Source organism: Cebidichthys violaceus, unplaced genomic scaffold (genome assembly GCF_023349555.1).
Source record: "Cebidichthys violaceus isolate CVI_PGR_0920_01 unplaced genomic scaffold, fCebVio1.0.p SCAF_87, whole genome shotgun sequence".
NCBI lineage: Eukaryota > Metazoa > Chordata > Actinopteri > Perciformes > Stichaeidae > Cebidichthys > Cebidichthys violaceus.
Window position 1 is genome coordinate 19,056 of NW_027176972.1, and position 17,122 is coordinate 36,177.

The 17,122-nt window shown below is 46.7% G+C and overlaps 1 protein-coding gene across 1 annotated transcript in view; it reads left to right on the forward strand.

Annotated features, from left to right (window-relative positions):
* The window catches only part of dnah9l (dynein, axonemal, heavy polypeptide 9 like), a 31,220-nt gene that overhangs the window by 6,993 nt on the left and 7,105 nt on the right, over positions 1 to 17,122 (forward strand). Inside the window, exons 21-72 of the mRNA XM_068702609.1 lie at positions 22 to 180; positions 359 to 442; positions 537 to 695; positions 916 to 1,038; positions 1,158 to 1,280; positions 1,399 to 1,623; positions 1,719 to 1,937; positions 2,196 to 2,366; positions 2,526 to 2,651; positions 2,749 to 2,856; positions 2,952 to 3,083; positions 3,161 to 3,321; positions 3,418 to 3,574; positions 3,693 to 3,838; positions 4,041 to 4,157; positions 4,260 to 4,398; positions 4,687 to 4,779; positions 4,865 to 5,059; positions 5,506 to 5,583; positions 5,729 to 5,861; positions 6,155 to 6,282; positions 6,401 to 6,549; positions 6,631 to 6,781; positions 6,952 to 7,083; positions 7,206 to 7,379; positions 7,504 to 7,708; positions 8,181 to 8,346; positions 8,473 to 8,575; positions 8,982 to 9,119; positions 9,233 to 9,334; positions 9,423 to 9,584; positions 9,838 to 9,921; positions 10,400 to 10,509; positions 10,620 to 10,782; positions 10,931 to 11,054; positions 11,271 to 11,413; positions 11,520 to 11,681; positions 11,822 to 11,881; positions 11,967 to 12,140; positions 12,236 to 12,382; positions 12,639 to 12,752; positions 13,158 to 13,301; positions 14,039 to 14,221; positions 14,360 to 14,365; positions 14,577 to 14,678; positions 15,116 to 15,250; positions 15,373 to 15,546; positions 15,839 to 15,971; positions 16,127 to 16,229; positions 16,388 to 16,510; positions 16,626 to 16,830; positions 16,958 to 17,122. Of these exons, the coding sequence (XP_068558710.1) occupies positions 22 to 180; positions 359 to 442; positions 537 to 695; positions 916 to 1,038; positions 1,158 to 1,280; positions 1,399 to 1,623; positions 1,719 to 1,937; positions 2,196 to 2,366; positions 2,526 to 2,651; positions 2,749 to 2,856; positions 2,952 to 3,083; positions 3,161 to 3,321; positions 3,418 to 3,574; positions 3,693 to 3,838; positions 4,041 to 4,157; positions 4,260 to 4,398; positions 4,687 to 4,779; positions 4,865 to 5,059; positions 5,506 to 5,583; positions 5,729 to 5,861; positions 6,155 to 6,282; positions 6,401 to 6,549; positions 6,631 to 6,781; positions 6,952 to 7,083; positions 7,206 to 7,379; positions 7,504 to 7,708; positions 8,181 to 8,346; positions 8,473 to 8,575; positions 8,982 to 9,119; positions 9,233 to 9,334; positions 9,423 to 9,584; positions 9,838 to 9,921; positions 10,400 to 10,509; positions 10,620 to 10,782; positions 10,931 to 11,054; positions 11,271 to 11,413; positions 11,520 to 11,681; positions 11,822 to 11,881; positions 11,967 to 12,140; positions 12,236 to 12,382; positions 12,639 to 12,752; positions 13,158 to 13,301; positions 14,039 to 14,221; positions 14,360 to 14,365; positions 14,577 to 14,678; positions 15,116 to 15,250; positions 15,373 to 15,546; positions 15,839 to 15,971; positions 16,127 to 16,229; positions 16,388 to 16,510; positions 16,626 to 16,830; positions 16,958 to 17,122 (7,212 nt within the window). The remainder of the gene's footprint in view (positions 1 to 21; positions 181 to 358; positions 443 to 536; positions 696 to 915; positions 1,039 to 1,157; positions 1,281 to 1,398; positions 1,624 to 1,718; positions 1,938 to 2,195; positions 2,367 to 2,525; positions 2,652 to 2,748; positions 2,857 to 2,951; positions 3,084 to 3,160; positions 3,322 to 3,417; positions 3,575 to 3,692; positions 3,839 to 4,040; positions 4,158 to 4,259; positions 4,399 to 4,686; positions 4,780 to 4,864; positions 5,060 to 5,505; positions 5,584 to 5,728; positions 5,862 to 6,154; positions 6,283 to 6,400; positions 6,550 to 6,630; positions 6,782 to 6,951; positions 7,084 to 7,205; positions 7,380 to 7,503; positions 7,709 to 8,180; positions 8,347 to 8,472; positions 8,576 to 8,981; positions 9,120 to 9,232; positions 9,335 to 9,422; positions 9,585 to 9,837; positions 9,922 to 10,399; positions 10,510 to 10,619; positions 10,783 to 10,930; positions 11,055 to 11,270; positions 11,414 to 11,519; positions 11,682 to 11,821; positions 11,882 to 11,966; positions 12,141 to 12,235; positions 12,383 to 12,638; positions 12,753 to 13,157; positions 13,302 to 14,038; positions 14,222 to 14,359; positions 14,366 to 14,576; positions 14,679 to 15,115; positions 15,251 to 15,372; positions 15,547 to 15,838; positions 15,972 to 16,126; positions 16,230 to 16,387; positions 16,511 to 16,625; positions 16,831 to 16,957) is intronic.

Consider the following 17,122-nt stretch of genomic DNA (forward strand, 5'->3'; position numbering starts at 1 on the left):
TCCAAACGACTGTGTCTCCAGTCTAATCGAGGCGTAGCAGTGATGGAGGCCGAGATGAAGAGGCTGCAGGACACAGCTGATCTGTTTGAGGTCAGTTTCCCAGACTACAAGCAGCTGCACCAGTGTCGCTCTGACATCATCCTGGTCAAAGCGGTCTGGGACATGGTCATCTTTGTGAAGGTAAACGTCAAATCGGCACATTTTGATTTCGTAGCTATGTTTGAGTTTCAGGGCTGAACCGTTAACATTAAGCCTGCATAGTGAGGCTCGGCGTTTGACTGCGAGTTTCCACACCGAAGCATACCTATTGATGACCTTTTAAGACTGTTAAATGCTTCCGTTCTCCTCCCAATGCCAGACCAGTATAGAGGACTGGACCAAGACTCCGTGGAAAGAGATCAATGTTGAGCAGATGGACATGGAGATCAGGCGATTCGCCAAAGTATGACAAGCTTCCATGGCCAAAAAATTTAAATTATTGAGAAAAAGAGTGAATTTCTTTCATACTTCATGACTACCTCTGTTGCACATTGAAGGAGATGAAGATGCTGGATAAGGAGGTCCGGGTGTGGGACGTCTACACAGGTCTGGAGTCGACTGTGAAGAACTTGTTGACCTCTCTAAGAGCCGTCAACGAGCTGCAGAACTCCGCCGTCAGAGAAAGACACTGGCAACAGCTGATGAACACCACCCGGGTATGAGACTGTCTCGTATTGTCTCAGATTCAATAATGTTCCATCAAAGCTCATACTGTTTTTTTCTTTAGACTAGTCTTCACATACTCTACCTTCACTCAACCACCCTGCCAGCTCATGTCCAGGCCTATATAGACCAGCACAGTTCAGTGAACCCAATTATCCCGGTCTGAAATGTGATCCCACTCACGGTTGCCGTGTATTCCTTTTTGGTCCACAGGTCAGGTTTGTGATGGGGGAGGGCACCACCCTGGGGGATCTTTTGGAATTGCAGCTTCACCGTGTGGAGGACGAGGTCAAAAACATAGTGGACAAGGCTGTGAAAGAAATGGCCATAGAGAAAGTAGGTATCATAAAAACTAAGTGGTTGTAGAAGAGTGTCCTGTATATATTCCTGACAAATACTGTCCCCAAAACAATATGTCACATTTTGTAAAGAAATGACTCCTTTTATATACTTAGGTGCTGGCAGAGATAACCCAGACGTGGAGCGTTATGTCGTTGTCATACGAGACTCACACCAGCACAGGAACCCCTCTGCTCAAAGCCGACGAGAACCTGATAGAAACACTGGAGGACAACCAGGTGAGCCGAAAAACTAAACTGACTTTATCCACAGAAACATATTGAAGGGTTAATAATAGTTTAATGTATCATTAAAGAGGGTTCTTACAGATCATCATCTCCGTTTACCTCTCTTCAGTTGCAGCTGCAGAACATCCTGATGAGTAAGTACGTCGAGTATTTCCAGGCGGAGGTGAGCGGATGGCAGAGGAAGCTGATGGTGGCTGACCTGGTCATCTCCTCCTGGATGTCTGTCCAGAGGACCTGGGCCCACCTCAACAGCATCTTTACCAACAGCCACGACATCCGCTGCCAGCTGGCCAACGATGCCGAGCGCTTCCAGGGAATCCACACGGACTTCCAGGTAACGCATTGGTACACAAGAGCACCAGCCTGCATGCGTCCCAACCTCACTGCGTCGTTATTGTCGTGTGATTTTACTCCTGCTTTTACTACCAGAGCTTGATGACTGAGGTGGTGCAGAACAGCAATGTGGTGGAGGTGACCAACCGGCCTGGCTTCCTGGACAACCTGGAGACCCTGCAGCGGAGGCTGTCTGTGTGCGAGAAGGCCCTGGCCGAGTACCTGGAGACCAAGAGACTCACGTTCCCCAGGTTTTACTTTGTCTCCGCCTCAGACCTGCTGGAGATCGTCTCCAAGGGAACACAGCCCAAACAGGTGACGGATTACAATTTGATTACGTTTTCCAAGAGAGAACATACAGAGAGATAGTGAGAACATTATAGTTATCAGTTCACTATATGTGTGTTGGTTGTCTCGTGGAGCGGAGAATGTTAATAAAGATAAGAACGAGAGACAATTTTCTTTTTTCATTTACTTTAAATTCCAGCCGAGAGATTGCGCTCCGTAAACAACATAACCTTTAAAAGTGTAAATTATGAATTATAGTCCATGTGTGTGTGTTTATTTCCCCAGGTGACCAGACACTTGCTGAAGCTGTTTGACAACATAGCAGATCTTCGCTTCGAGGACTCAGACAGAGGTGGTGGAGGAGGGGAGGACGACGGGGAGGCAGTTGCTATAGGGATGTACAGCCGAGAGGGCGAATATGTTTCATTCTCTGAGCCATGTGTTTGTGAAGGACAGGTATAACCAAAGAAAAAAAAGAAATCGGATTTCTGTGTGTGCAAATACAATTACCATGGTCTTTGCTGTATTTAAAAACGTTCTCTGTATTGTTTGATTTCGTACGGTGCGCGTATCGTCTTATCTCGCCGTGCTTCAAGATGCGGTGTCTTTCTTCAGGCAGAGTGTTGGCTGAGCGCCTTAGAGAGCACCATGCGTTGCACGGTCCGAAAAGAGATCCAGGAGGCCGTAGCTGCCTATGAGGACAAACCACGAGACCAGTGGCTGTTTGACTACCCTGCACAGGTACCGTAACGCACAGTCTGTGGGATTATGGCTTCAACTTCATGCACTCCACAAGTGACCTGTTGTCTGCCGTCTGTTTTCTTTTGCACATCCACAGGTGGGGTTGACCGGTAGTCAGGTGTGGTGGGCCACAGATGTGGGCATTGCCTTTGAGAGGGTGGAGGAGGGATTCGAGACGGCTCTTAAAGACTACAACAGGAAGCAGGTAGCGCCGCGAATCCAAAGTGAGACGTCGCGAAAGATGGTGCGTGAACACCCTGGTTGTTTTGTTCAGTGACGAATTCTGGTTTTCTTTTCAAGATCACACAGCTGAACTCACTGATCCACATGCTGCTTGGAGATTTATCTCCTGGAGACAGGCAGAAAGTCATGACCGTCTGCACCATCGATGTCCATGCTCGCGACGTGGTAGCCAATCTCATAACTCAGAAGGTAATGCTGAAGCATACGTCTGGTGAATTATATCCCTTCTCTGTTGGTTTTACAGTTCTACTGTATGCGTCTCTTAGGTGACAACAGGCCAGGCGTTTGCGTGGCTCTCCCAGTTACGCCACCGCTGGAATGACGAAACCAGACACTGTTACGTCAACATCTGTGACGCCCAGTTTCAGTTCAGCTATGAATACCTGGGGAACACTAACAGACTGGTCATCACTCCGCTCACCGACAGGTATGCATACTCACGTATAGACGATCCATATGACGAAGACAATTGAGCCGGGAGAACGTCAAACATGACCTCCTCCCTCGCTTTTTTTTCTTTCAGGTGTTACATAACGCTGACCCAGTCCCTCCATCTGACTATGAGTGGTGCCCCTTCAGGCCCAGCTGGCACCGGTAAGACAGAGACTACCAAAGACCTTGGACGCTCCCTGGGCATCATGGTGTATGTGTTCAACTGCTCAGAACAGATGGACTACAAGGTAGCACCGACAGCGCAGATGTTCTCCGCAGTGTCCGTTTATGTCATGTTTACTGTAATCATATTGTCGTTTATGTGCATTACCCCCCCCCCCCCCCGTCTCCGTCGCATGTCTTCAGTCCATAGGCAACATTTATAAAGGTCTGGCTCAGACAGGGGTGTGGGGGTGCTTTGATGAGTTCAACAGGATCTCAGTGGAAGTGCTGTCAGTGGTAGCTGTGCAGGTCAAGACTATACAGGATGCTGTACGCAACAAGAAGCAAAGGTACATGTGGAAATAATGATTTGCTTCATAAAGAATCCATTTATTTATTACCTAATTTGTCTGCTGGTCCAGTCTGAGCTTTCTCTACGGACCTGTTAAGTCATCTGTACTTGGTCCTGTGTGTGTGTGTGTGTGTGTGTGTGTGTGTGTGTGTGTGTGTGTGTGTGTGTGTGTGTGTGTGTGTGTGTGTGTGGTTGTTTAGGTTCCATTTCTTGGGAGAGGAGATTGAGCTGAAGCCAACGGTGGGGATCTTCATCACTCTGAACCCGGGTTACGCTGGCAGGGCTGAGCTGCCCGAGAACCTCAAGGCTCTATTCAGGTCTGATATAAACTGTGGGGGGGGGGGGGGGAGAGATTTTAAGTGCAAGAGTTAGCAAATACCAAAGATGACCAATTAGAAACGTGTTTGCTTACTGTTCAGGCCCTGTGCCATGGTGATCCCAGACTTCGAGCTGATCTGCGAGATCATGTTGGTGGCAGAAGGCTTCATAGACGCTCGTCTGCTGGCACGCAAGTTCATCAGTCTCTACACTCTTTGTAAGGAGCTGCTGTCCAAGCAGGTACATGATGCCACGTTCTGCTTAATTTACAGGGCACTGCATATACTCTAACTATTCCTTTTGCTCTTACAGGACACCTACAGTTCCAAAAACTCTAGGGTCTCTATTTTAAGCTTATACAAAGTTGTTAACCATCACAGCCCACTTATTTCACGAGACTCTTTTGCACATGGTGAACATATGTTAACAAGTCAACTCATCTTACTACAATACATCTACTGTATTGGAAGACAAAAACACCCGAATGAAGAAATATAGTCCTTGCTTTCGTTTCCTTTCAACCATTAGGATCATTATGATTGGGGTCTGAGGGCTATCAAATCAGTCCTGGTTGTGGCTGGATCTCTGAAGAGAGAGGAACGGAGCAGACCTGAGGAGCAGGTATAGTGAAGGTCAATTGTGTGCAAATCAAATGGCTTGAAAGCACATTTCCATAGTGGCATTCGAAGTGTCCTTTCCTGCCCAGGTGCTGATGCGGGCACTGAGGGACTTCAACCTGCCGAAGATAGTGACCGGCGACGTGCCGATATTTCTCGGCCTCATCAGTGACCTGTTTCCTCAGCTGGACGTCCCCAGGAAGAGAGACCCTGAGCTGGAGAACGCTGTCCGGCAGTCGGTCGGTGAACTGCGCCTGCAGCCTGAGGAGAACTTCATACTGAAGGTGCCTCAGAAGTGCTGCTCTGCTCTGCGAGAAATGAAAATGGCTCTTTTTTTTTATATATACTTTACAGTAGTTCTGAATTGCAAGTTTTGATGCACAGTATACTTCATTCCTTTTGGAACATGAATGAAGACGTACTCATCGGTCTGTAATTGGGAGAAATATAAAAAAGCTACTATGAGGAACGTTCATTTTGTGGTGATTTTGGCGGTGCCTGTGGATAAAAGCGGTAGTGTCACCGAGCACCAGAGTCCACTAACATACCTATGACAAACATTAAGAATGACCAGCCAACCTTCTCGCTGTTGGTCCCGCCTACTTATGTAGGTCATATAGAGGCATCGGTATTAAATCAAGCAGTTAGAAGTTCCTCACAGTAACTTTAAATTAGTCATTCATAGTAATGATCAAATATCCAGTATGATTCAATGTTTGTGTGTCTACAGGTGACCCAGCTGGAGGAGCTGCTGGCTGTCAGACACTCTGTGTTTGTAGTAGGCGGACCAGGAACTGGAAAGAGCCAGGTTAACTTCTGTACATATGCTGCATTCAAGGAAGAGTTTGAATTTGACTGTTTTCACATCTGCAGTCTATCTAGAGTGACGATACGGGATTTGTTTCTGTGAAAAGAGCACAGTACGTCTTATATTTATAATGTTTATTCATCAGATCTTGAAGACTCTCCATAGAACCTACGCAAACATGAAAATGAAGCCCGTGTGGAATGATATAAACCCTAAAGCTGTGACTACGGACGAGTTGTTCGGATACCTGCACCCTGCTACCAGAGAGTGGAAAGATGGTGAGGAACTTGAGGATTTTACAAGAAATTTAATAAACTGTAAATGACGATCGAGGGAACCAGTGTTTACTCCATTCCGCGGATCGAGAGTTATTTCGGTGCCGAGACCGTAATTTATTCCCGAGCCTCTTCGCAGAACTAATTAGAATTTATCAGAGTACTTTTTCTGTTAGCTCTTATCTGAATAGTTTTGGTTTGGAATAATTTGACATGAGTTTGCTTGAGTGCAAAATGAAGCGGTGGCGATGGCATCGACATGCCGCTTGTACGTTTTACTCTTTACTTCACTTTAGGTCTCTTCTCCTCTACCATGAGGGAGCTGACCTCAGTGGGTCACGATGGACCCAAATGGATTGTTCTGGATGGAGATATTGACCCTATGTGGATCGAATCACTCAACACAGTTATGGATGACAATAAGGTCAGAGTGCATCTTTTGTTCTCCGATTGTTTCCATTCTTCTAACGATGGATGCTTTCCTTTACCCGAGGGTTTCATCACCTGACCCAAAGCACAAACTAGTCTTCTACTCTGTCCAGGTTCTGACGCTTGCCAGTAACGAGAGGATCAGCTTGTCCTCCTCCATGCGTCTACTTTTTGAGATCTCTCATCTGAAGGCTGCTACTCCAGCTACTGTGTCTAGGGCCGGGATACTCTATGTCAACCCGCAGGACCTTGGCTGGAGCTCGTAAGACGCACTCAAGCACAAAACACACCCGTGAATCCACGGACGGTTGTCTAGCGGCGCTGTCTTCACTGTAATCCCCAGGTACGTGACGAGTTGGATAGACACCCGACTGGCCCAATCGGAGCGAGCCAACCTCACTATTCTGTTTGATAAGTACGTGCCGTACTGCCTGGAACAAGTCCGCTGCAACCTGAAAACCATCACTCCCATCCCAGAGAACAGCATGGTGCAGGTGAGAGCACGCTACATGCTCGTTGTGCATCTCATCTACAGGCCAAAAAAAAAAAGTCTTCGTCAACGTGTCACACATCCGAGCAGATGTGGAATTTCTATGTTTTTGCATATTATCAAAGAGAACAATTCGTATTGTCCAATCGGTCACATGTATGTGTTTTCAATCAGACACTGTGTTCCTTGTTGGACTGCCTGCTGACTGAGGACAACACTCCCGCTGACTCTCCCCGAGAGCTTTACGAGATCTACTTTGTTTTCGCCTGTGTCTGGGCCTTCGGAGGGGCTCTCTTCCAGGATCATGTGTGTGGTGACTAAACGTTTGCTTGATGGGCTAACTCCTTTCACTGCAGTGTTTTACAAACTAGACAACTTACATTCCGATATTGTGTTTTCCCTTACAAAACAAAAAAAAAACGGTCCAGCTGAATGACTACCGTGCCGAATTCAGCCGCTGGTGGTCGAAAGAGATGAGAGCGGTGAAGTTTCCTTCCCAGGGCACCGTCTTTGACTATTTTATTGACTCCGAGACGAAGAAGTTTATTCCCTGGAGCGAGAAGATGGAGCCGTTTGAGCTGGAGCCTGATGTGCCATTACAGGTAAACGATGTGTGTGCGGTGGTGTACGTCATTGTTTCCACTAATTACTGGCAAACATTGTAAACGAGCCCTGACAGTCAGCTCATGTGTTGTGTGTGTGTGTGTGTGTGTGTGTGTCTTTCAGACCGTTTTGGTTCACACTCCAGAAACCATTTGTCTGACCTACTTCATGGACCTGCTGCTCCTGAGAGGAAAGCCGATCATGTTGGTGGGCAACGCCGGAGTGGGCAAGACCATCCTGGTGTCTGATAAAGTCAGCAAGCAGAAGGAGGACTTCATGGTGGCTAAAGTCCCCTTCAACTACTACACCACATCAGCCATGCTGCAGCGTAAGAATCACAGGAATGAGTACAAACACCTTGGCTTTTGCGAGGTACAGCAGCGCTAGTTTAAAGCTATACTGGAAAACTGCACGCATCATGCAAAGTAGATGGCATACAACGGATTTATTATTTATTTATATATGTAAGCAAATGATTGAACAAAGAGAAAATCACGGCTACAAATAAGATTCTGACCCTCGTATCAAAGTGTTGTTGACATTTCTTGTCATACTGCAATGCTTTTGCCCTTTAATTTTGCTGTAAATACATAGCATTCATTAGAATACAAGCTTCTACTCACTGAACTTTGAAATTGATTTCCTCTTGTGTTTTTCATTGCCTTTTTTTTTTCTTCCTGATTTAATTTTGAAATCCATAACTTATACGTCATTTGCTGCACTATGGCGCCCACAGTTTTTTGTTGGTTTTTTTTCCTTGTCATTTTAATCAACTGTCCTCTGCAACGCATGGACCTCAGGTGTCCTGGAGAAACCCCTGGAGAAGAAAGCCGGTCGTAAATTTGCTCCTCCGACCGCTAAGAGACTCATCTACTTCATCGACGACCTCAACATGCCAGAGGTGGACGTTTATGGGACCGTCCAGCCGCACACGCTCATACGCCAGCACCTCGACTACAACCACTGGTAAGACAGAGACACAATGATCTCCTTCTGCATTAATGTACAGTACAATTACACACCGACATCTGGAGCACATGTTCTGTGCAGTGAACACACTGGATTTAATCTAAGTGGACAAAACCTTTGTAGGTATGACAGGCAACGACTGGTACTGAAGGAAATACATAACTGCCAGTATATCACCTGTATGAACCCAACAGCTGGAAGCTTCTCCATCAACCCCAGACTACAGGTATAGACGGTCATGCATGCTGGCATGTGGCACATACATACACACATGCACAGAAACTATTATCATTATTGCTCATTTCCACTGCAATTGCTTTACTTAATTTAGCTTTTTAAGCATTTTTACAAAAGCGATTTATCAAGGTGCAAATGAAAACAGAATGGATTTAATCAGCTAAAAGCAATTAAGTTACAAATAAATTGTAAACAAGTGAACAAAAAGAAAGTTAAATTAAATTTAGAATGTCCTAGAAAGCTAATTGCTAATTCTAAGATTAAATGATCGGATTAGTAGTTACATTTATAGAGTAGTTTGACAGATACTTGTTGTGTTTTTTGTGTCTTTTGTCAGGTCAGTCGCACTACAGCATCTTAAATGTCATGTCCACATCTCTCTTTCATCCTTTCAGAGGCATTTCTCAGTGTTCGCGGTACATTTCCCAAGCGCCGACGCATTGGCCACCATCTTTTCCAGCATCCTGTCGGCTCACTTCCTTCAGGGAGGGTTCAGCTACGGTGTCTCCCGCTCAGTGGGAACTCTCATGCAGGTACGTCTACAGCATCAATGCAGCATCCCAATCGATCAACGTATCACTCTATCCATCCAAAATCCATCCAACTGTTTCTAAATCCATCCATCTTTTTGGTTCTGCTTCTCCAGGCAGCTATCTGTCTGCACAAAAAAATCAGTCAGAACTTCCTCCCTACGGCGATACGCTTCCACTACATCTTCAACCTGCGAGACCTGTCTAACATCTTCCAGGTAACACACAAAGTCACGTGTGTGTGTGTGTGTGTGTGTGTGTGACTGAATCACATGATTATTGATTCTGTGCATGTTCGATGTGTAGGGTATCCTGTTTGCACTGCCGGAGAGTGTCCGGTACCCCATGGACCTGGTTCACCTGTGGCTCCACGAGAGCTCCAGGGTCTACTCCGACAAGCTAATGGAGGAAAAAGACGTGGAGCTCTTCAACAAAATCCTGCTGGATACTGGCAAGAGATATTTTGAGGTAGGAAAACATACAGACCGTCTTTATCTTTAAAACACACAATGCTTCAATCCACACAGAAACCCCTTGTGGCAGAACCAAGAATCTAACAACACAATTGACATTTCTAGGCGATCTGTAGAGCAGTATGTCACACTGTATAGTTCAAAATAACTGCTCTGGTTCTAGCCATAGAAGCTGTTTAGTTCTGTATTTTCTTGCATTTTTTTTTTTTTTTTTTTTGCATATCTCTGCTTCTGCCAATTATGTCCAGGGAATGGATGAGTCCATCTTTATCCACCAGCCTTTGGTGTACTGTCACTTTGCCCAGGGAGTGGGAGAGCCTCGCTATCACCAGGTTGGACGCATTCATAAACACACACACACACACACACACACACACACACACACACACACACACACACACAAAGCTAGATACGATTTGGACTCCATGCCGCTTCTTTCCAGCATCCCATTTACTGTTTATTAACTGTGGTAATAGTGTAGGTGAGTTTAATTGTTTTTGACTTTAATCAATTTATTATGGAGATTAACTGTTTCTCACGTATTAAAAAAAAAAAAAAAAAACGTTATGCCGCAAATCCTGCTGTCATGTCTAATCTGTCAGAAGATAAATGAGGATGAATGCACTCATGTCATTAACAAACTAATTACCTTTTCTTCTGTGTGTGTGTGTGTGTGTGTGTGTGGGGGGGGGTTTGAATTGAAAGTTAATTGACTCAAGTCTTGATAAGAACTTCATTTAATGAGGCATCGGGAAGTTACCATAGTTACTAGAGAGCCAGGTTTGTTTGTCTGTTTGCCCGTCTTGACAGGCATCAGACTGGGAGAAACTCCAGAAGACGCTCGCTGATGCTTTGGAGCATTACAACGAGCTGCACGCCGTCATGGACCTGGTCCTGTTTGAAGAAGCTATCCAGCATGTGTAAGACCCAGAGACAACCCCGTCGTTGGATTGGATTTACACGCATTAGCGCGCGGCCGTGTAAACCACACAGCATACACAACGCTATCACTTCTGGTGTTTGTGCTCAGATGTCGCATCAGTCGTATCCTGGAGGCCCCCTATGGCAACGCCCTGCTGGTGGGGGTCGGGGGCAGCGGGAAGCAGAGCTTGTGCCGGTTGGCTGCCTTCCTCAGCTCGCTGGAGGTTTTCCAGATCACCCTGCGTAAAGGTTACGGCATCAACGACCTCAAGGTGAACATGCGTTCAGACACGCAACGCACAACAGATAATACAAAAATGTCACTCCCCTGTTTGGATGTACGACTCAACGCCAGGTGAACCTGTAGCATGCCATACTGAGGTGTCTTCTGTACCTCTTCTGCAAACCCCTCATCTCCAGAGCGACATAGCGGCGTTGTATATAAAGGTCGGGGTGAAGAACATCGGGACGGTGTTCCTTCATACGGACGCCCAGATTCCAGACGAACGCTTCCTGGTGCTCATCAACGACATGCTGGCCTCAGGTTTTGCTACACTGACCTACGATATCTGTGAATTAGATTGTTCGTCAATGGGGGTGGAGCATGGATCGTGATGATTCAATCCCAGGTTACACTGGCTGGTATAGAAGCACTTTAATGTGATTTTTAAAATGCACTTTAAATTAGAATAAAGTCGACTCACAGACAGATTAAGTCGTCAAATGCACATTTTGAGCCGGCATTGTTTGCGTTGTTTAGGGGATATTCCAGACCTGTTCAGCGATGACGAGGTGGATATGATCATGACGTCGATCCGGATGGAGCTGAGAGGATTAGGACTCGTAGATAGCAGAGACAACTGCTGGAGCTTCTTTATTGAGAGGATACGAAGACAGCTCAAGGTCAGAAACATTATAAAGTGTACTTTTGATTTCTGCATTATTTAAACCCACGTTGTCATATCATTGACGGTGAAATATGTCTGCCACCAACCTCTCCGTCCTCCAGGTGGTCTTGTGTTTCTCCCCGGTCGGGTTCACGTTGAGAACGCGTGCGCGGAAGTTTCCCGCTCTGGTGAATTGTACAGCCATAGACTGGTTCCACCCCTGGCCTCAGCTCGCCCTGCAGTCTGTCAGCTCCACGTTCATTGAGAAGATACCCGGACTGGAGGTGTCACCTCATTCACCCAGCATTCACACTCACTTTCTTTAAAGATGGACTTCTTCCCCTCCTCTTTGGGAGTTTAGATCTAGTTACTCTAACCGATGCCTGCCAGTGTAATAATGTCTGTGCGTGTTTATCCTCTGCAGCCAAATGTGCGGGCATCCATCAGTGAGTTCATCTCCTACGCTCACACCTGCGTCAATGAGGTGAGTTGTTTGCGAAGCACCAAGGGGGCGACGACCACTCCCGACTCCCGACTCCCGACTCTGACAGCATCTCTCGGTCGCACAGGTGAGCGTCAAGTACCAACAGAACGAGAAACACTTCAACTACACCACCCCGAAGAGTTTCCTGGAGTTCATGAAGCTGTACGGCAACCTGCTGGCGAAGAAGCGCACAGAGCTGACCCAGAAGATGGAGCGCTTGGAGAACGGCCTGCAGAAACTGCTGACGACTGCGTCCCAGGTCGGGAGATACATCTGCTTCTCCATATATTCTCCCAATCTGTCCTGCCGTTTTTTAAAAAAAATCCCTTTCTCTTCCTGTCCTGTCTTGCTCAGGTAGAGGATCTGAAAGCCAAGCTAGCGGTGCAGGAGGTGGAGCTGTGGCAGAGGAACACAGACATAGAGGCTCTCCTCGCTAAAATAGGACAACAGACAGACAGACTCAACCAAGAGAGAGCTGTGGCGGACGCAGAGGAGCAAAGGGTAAGAATGTGTGTGTGTGTGTGTGTGTGTGTGTGTGTGTGTGTGTGTGTGTGTGTGTGTGTGTGTGTGTGTGTGTGTGTGTGTCTTCTGGTGCAAAAGTACAAATAGAAGCGATGTCCCGGATCAGCAAAACCCTTTGTGAGTTTTAATTTCGAGCCTCTTCTTCAGTTTACAGTACAGAAGTCAGTCAGACTTGCAACGATCCGTCCTCAGTGAGTACTAGACCTTGTTGTGTGTGTCTGCTTTGTTTCTTCAGGTGGCAGCGATCCAAGCTAAAGTGACGAAACAGCAGCAGGAGACCGAGGACGACCTGGCCAAGGCTGAACCGGCCCTACAGGCAGCCAATACGGCGCTCAATACACTAAACAGAGTAAATCACTTGTGTACATATGAAATAAACAGAGATCTGAATCCTGTCACCACAGCTGATTCATCAGGGCCCCAGCACCGACAACGTCGGGCCTCGAAGCGGCCAATTCAAACTGTAGGAATTCGTATTGTTTATGCAAATGAACTGCCTTTTTGAGGAGCTCAGCATGTTATGGTTCCCTGCTTGCAGATTTTAATTTTATTGGTTTTATTCCATTTAATTCAATTCATTTTATATGAACCCTTTGCTAGTGATGTAAATATACAAAAAAAAAAAGTTGTGTTGCAAGGTTGGCTCCATCCAAAATGTGTGTGCATGTGTATGTGTGTGTGTGTGTGTGTGTGTGTGTGTGTGTGTGTGTGTGTGTGTGTGTGTGTGTGTGTGTGTGTGCGCGTTCTCTTCCAGTTGAACCTGACAGAGCTGAGGACGTTCCCCAACCCTCCAGCTATCGTCACCAGCGTCTCAGCAGCTGTTCTGGTGCTCTTGTCTCCCCAAGGCCGAATCCCCAAAGATCGCAGCTGGAAGGCTTCCAAGATGCTCATGAGCAAGGTGACATTTTAAAGCCACGTCTTGTATAGTGGGGGGGGGGGGGGGGTAGATTAATGGCTGGCAACCACAACGCCAAGAAGTCAATCACGAATAAATATTCCCCTTGCTGCTGAAATAACATTGTGTCACGTTTGAAATGACGTACTGCCGTCTTCTTCCTCGTCCTCTATTGTGTGTCTGTTCTCATGTTTCTTGTGATGATGTATGGACTGTCTTGTTGATCCTAGATTACTGATTTAATATTTTATCTATTTTGCTAAAAGGCTGTGTCATACTGAATGTTTTACAACAGCTATATTTTATGTGCTGCTGCTAACCTGGACTCTAGTAAAAGAGATATTTCATCTCAGTAAGGCACTTTGCTAAAAACTCTTTATTTTTTTCAGTTTTATGTACACTGTATTACATTAGACAGATGCCAAATTGTGTATTTTTTATTTTATTTCACTTCTCAATTCCGGCTCATGATTTAGAATCCCAAAAGCCTGCAAAAAGTATATATATATCTATCTATCTATCTATCTATCTATCTATCTATCTATCTATCTATCTATCTATCTATCTATCTATCTAGAGAGAGAGAGAGAGAGAGAGAGAGAGAGAGAGAGAGAGAGAGAGAGAGATCTGGAGGTGACACATTTTATGTAATCCACACACACACACACACACACACACACACACACACACACACACACACACACACACACACACACACACACACACCTCTGCACATGCAGGTGGACGACTTCCTGCAGGCTCTGGTGAACTTTGACAAGGAGCACATCCCCGAGGCCACGGTGAGGTGCGTGAGAGACGACCACCTCAGCGACCCCGAGTTCAACCCCGAGTTTGTGCGACAGAAATCCTCGGCTGCCGCGGGGCTCTGTGCCTGGGTGATCAACATCATACGCTTCCACGAGGTACACACACACGATCTAAACCGGTGTGTGTGTGTGTGTGTGTGTGTGTGTGTGTGTGTGACGTTTTTCAGTGTACTTTGTTCATGTTGTTTGATCACTTGATGTTTCTCTTTCCCCAACTACTGCTGCCCTGCGTAGATTTTTGTAAGTACAAAGTTGTTTCTATATCAGAATATCAAATAAACAGTGTGTGTATGATATGTTATCATATAGATTGAGTGGTTTTATGGTTATAGTTTTGCATGTCTTACAACTGTAAATGGTATTTTACAATATTTCTCAAAATGTAATGGGTCAAACTGGTGTGTGTGTGTGTGTGTGTGTGTGTGTGTGTGTGTGTGTGTTTTGTCCACAGGTACTACGTGAGGTAGAGATGAAGAGGATGTGTTTGTCTCAGGCCAATGCCGATCTGGCTGAGGCTGCTGAGAAACTAGAGGTCATCAGGAAGAAACTCGCAGTATGTCTGATCATATATTTGGTTCCTTTCTTTCTCTTTCTCTCAATGTCTTTACATATATTTAAATATAGTGGATATGTAGCAGTAATATAGATTGTTTCTGCTACGAAGGGGCTGCAGTTTCTTCACAGGTCCTACTGGCTCTTCACGTCTGTACTGCTGGTGGCAGTGACCTTTAAAAAGGCCCTGTGATAATCCACTCCCACTCCCACTCCCACTCCCCCCCTTCTCCTGCTGCAACTTCTCTATAATTATGGTTGCTCACGGAGCATGTTTTATTATCGCGTTGAAGTAGCGGTAACAGCAGACCTTCCTAGCGCGGTCGAGGGAGGTTAATGCGTGGTTTCACACTATTTTACTTAAATTGTCAGGTACACGGCGTTAGAGAGCTTTTATTAAAAGGACATCCAGGGACCATATTCTTCTCTCTTCCTTAGGAGCTGGACAGTAACCTGGAAGCTCTGACATCAGCCTTTGAGAAAGCCACATCAGAGAAACTGCGCTTTCAGGAGGAGGTCAACCGCACCAACAAGACAATAGAGCTAGCCAACCGGCTGGTGAAAGGACTGGAGGTAGGCAAAGCGACGACCAATGGGAGTTTAGTTTTAAGAACAAAACATTTTATCTAAATATTTTTGGGGAATAAGGGGTGATGCTTGTCGGGTCTCACCGCACGTATGCCGTTTTTTTTCAGAGTGAGAACGTACGCTGGGCCCACTCAGTGGCTCAGTACCGCGAGCAGGAGGAAACTCTCAGCGGGGACGTCCTCCTGACCGCTGCCTTCATCTCGTACGCCGGCTCATTCTCCAAGAAGTACCGGAGAGAGCTGCAGGACAACCTCTGGATGCCCTTCCTGCGCAGCCAGAAGGTACAACCTCGCACTGAAGAAGTGCTTCCCACGCTATGAGGCTGTCTTTGTTTGGTGTCGTACTTGTTGGCTTCGCCCCGATCGGGCAGGATCGCTCAAATTAACAAGGTGACAGTGATCTCCCCTCGTGTGGAGCCAATCGGTGGTGAAAAGGGGAGGAGAAAACAGGCTCCATGACATATGATGGGAAAATCTCGTCACTCCTTCCTCTCACGGAAAGGCCCAAGTCCAGACCGGGGGGGGGATGATGTGTGGTGACGGTGCTAACCACTGCATCTCATTCCTCCATCAGATGCCCATCCCCATGACAGGAGGCTTAGATCCAGTGTTGATGCTGACTGACGATGCGATGGTGGCCCAGTGGAACAACGAGGGCTTACCGGGAGACAAAATGTCGACTCAGAATGCGACCATCCTCACAAACTGTGAGTAGCGGCAGTAAATATACATATATATATATATATATACTAGAACACTATATCACATCGCCATAGTGATGATAGTCTCCTATATAAAACCGCGCAGCGCTAGGTTTTGCTCGGTGTTGTCGATTGTGTGGATCATGTGTGCGTCGCTTCAGGTGAGCGCTGGCCCCTCCTCATTGACCCTCAGCTGCAAGGCATCAAGTGGATCAAGAGTCGCCACGGCAGCGGCCTCAAGGTCGTCAGTCTAGGGCAGAGAGGGTGAGCGGTTTCTCTCATTCCACTCTTACGTCCATCGGGGTAGAGGTAAAAGCTTTCGATGCAGACCCGGAATTGATGCTGTGTATCAGAAGCTCTCGCTCTCAGCGGCACTTCAATGTTCTCTGTGTACGTTTTTCTTTTTTCTTTTGTTGTTCCAGCTATGTAGATGTGATAGAACAGGCTGTAGTGGCGGGGGACACCGTCCTCATAGAGAACCTAGAGGAGAGCATCGACCCCGTTATTGACCCTCTGCTGGGACGACACACCATCAAGAAGGGAAGGTATGGACGCACACACACACACACACACACACACACACGTGAGGATGTGTACCGTAGACACACACAGAAACAAACTACTTGTTCCATTTGTTCCCTCTGTACCGCTCTCTCACAGTTGCATAAAGGTCGGGGACAAGGAGTGTTTCTTCCACCCAGGCTTCAGACTGATCCTCCACACCAAGTTGGCCAATCCTCACTACAAGCCAGAGATTCAAGCCCAGACCACGCTCATCAATTTTACCGTGACCAGGGACGGTCTAGAGGACCAGCTGCTGGCCCAGGTGGTGAACCAGGAAAGACCCGACCTCGAGCAGTTTAAGGTCAGTTAGTTAATTAGGATCCTCTTTCCCTTTGCGATATTGAAAATTGGCGTTATAGACATAGACTGCTATGAAGAGTCAGCGATTCTCCAAAACGACCCGACCTCTCTGTGTGACCTCCCTGCAGAGTGAACTGACCAAACAGCAGAACATGTTCAAGATCGAGCTGAAGCTCCTGGAGGACGAGCTGCTGTCCAGGCTGTCCGCTGCAGAGAGTAACTTCCTGGGCGACAACGTTCTGGTGGAGAAGCTCGAGACCACCAAGCACACCGCCGCCGAGATCGAGATGAAG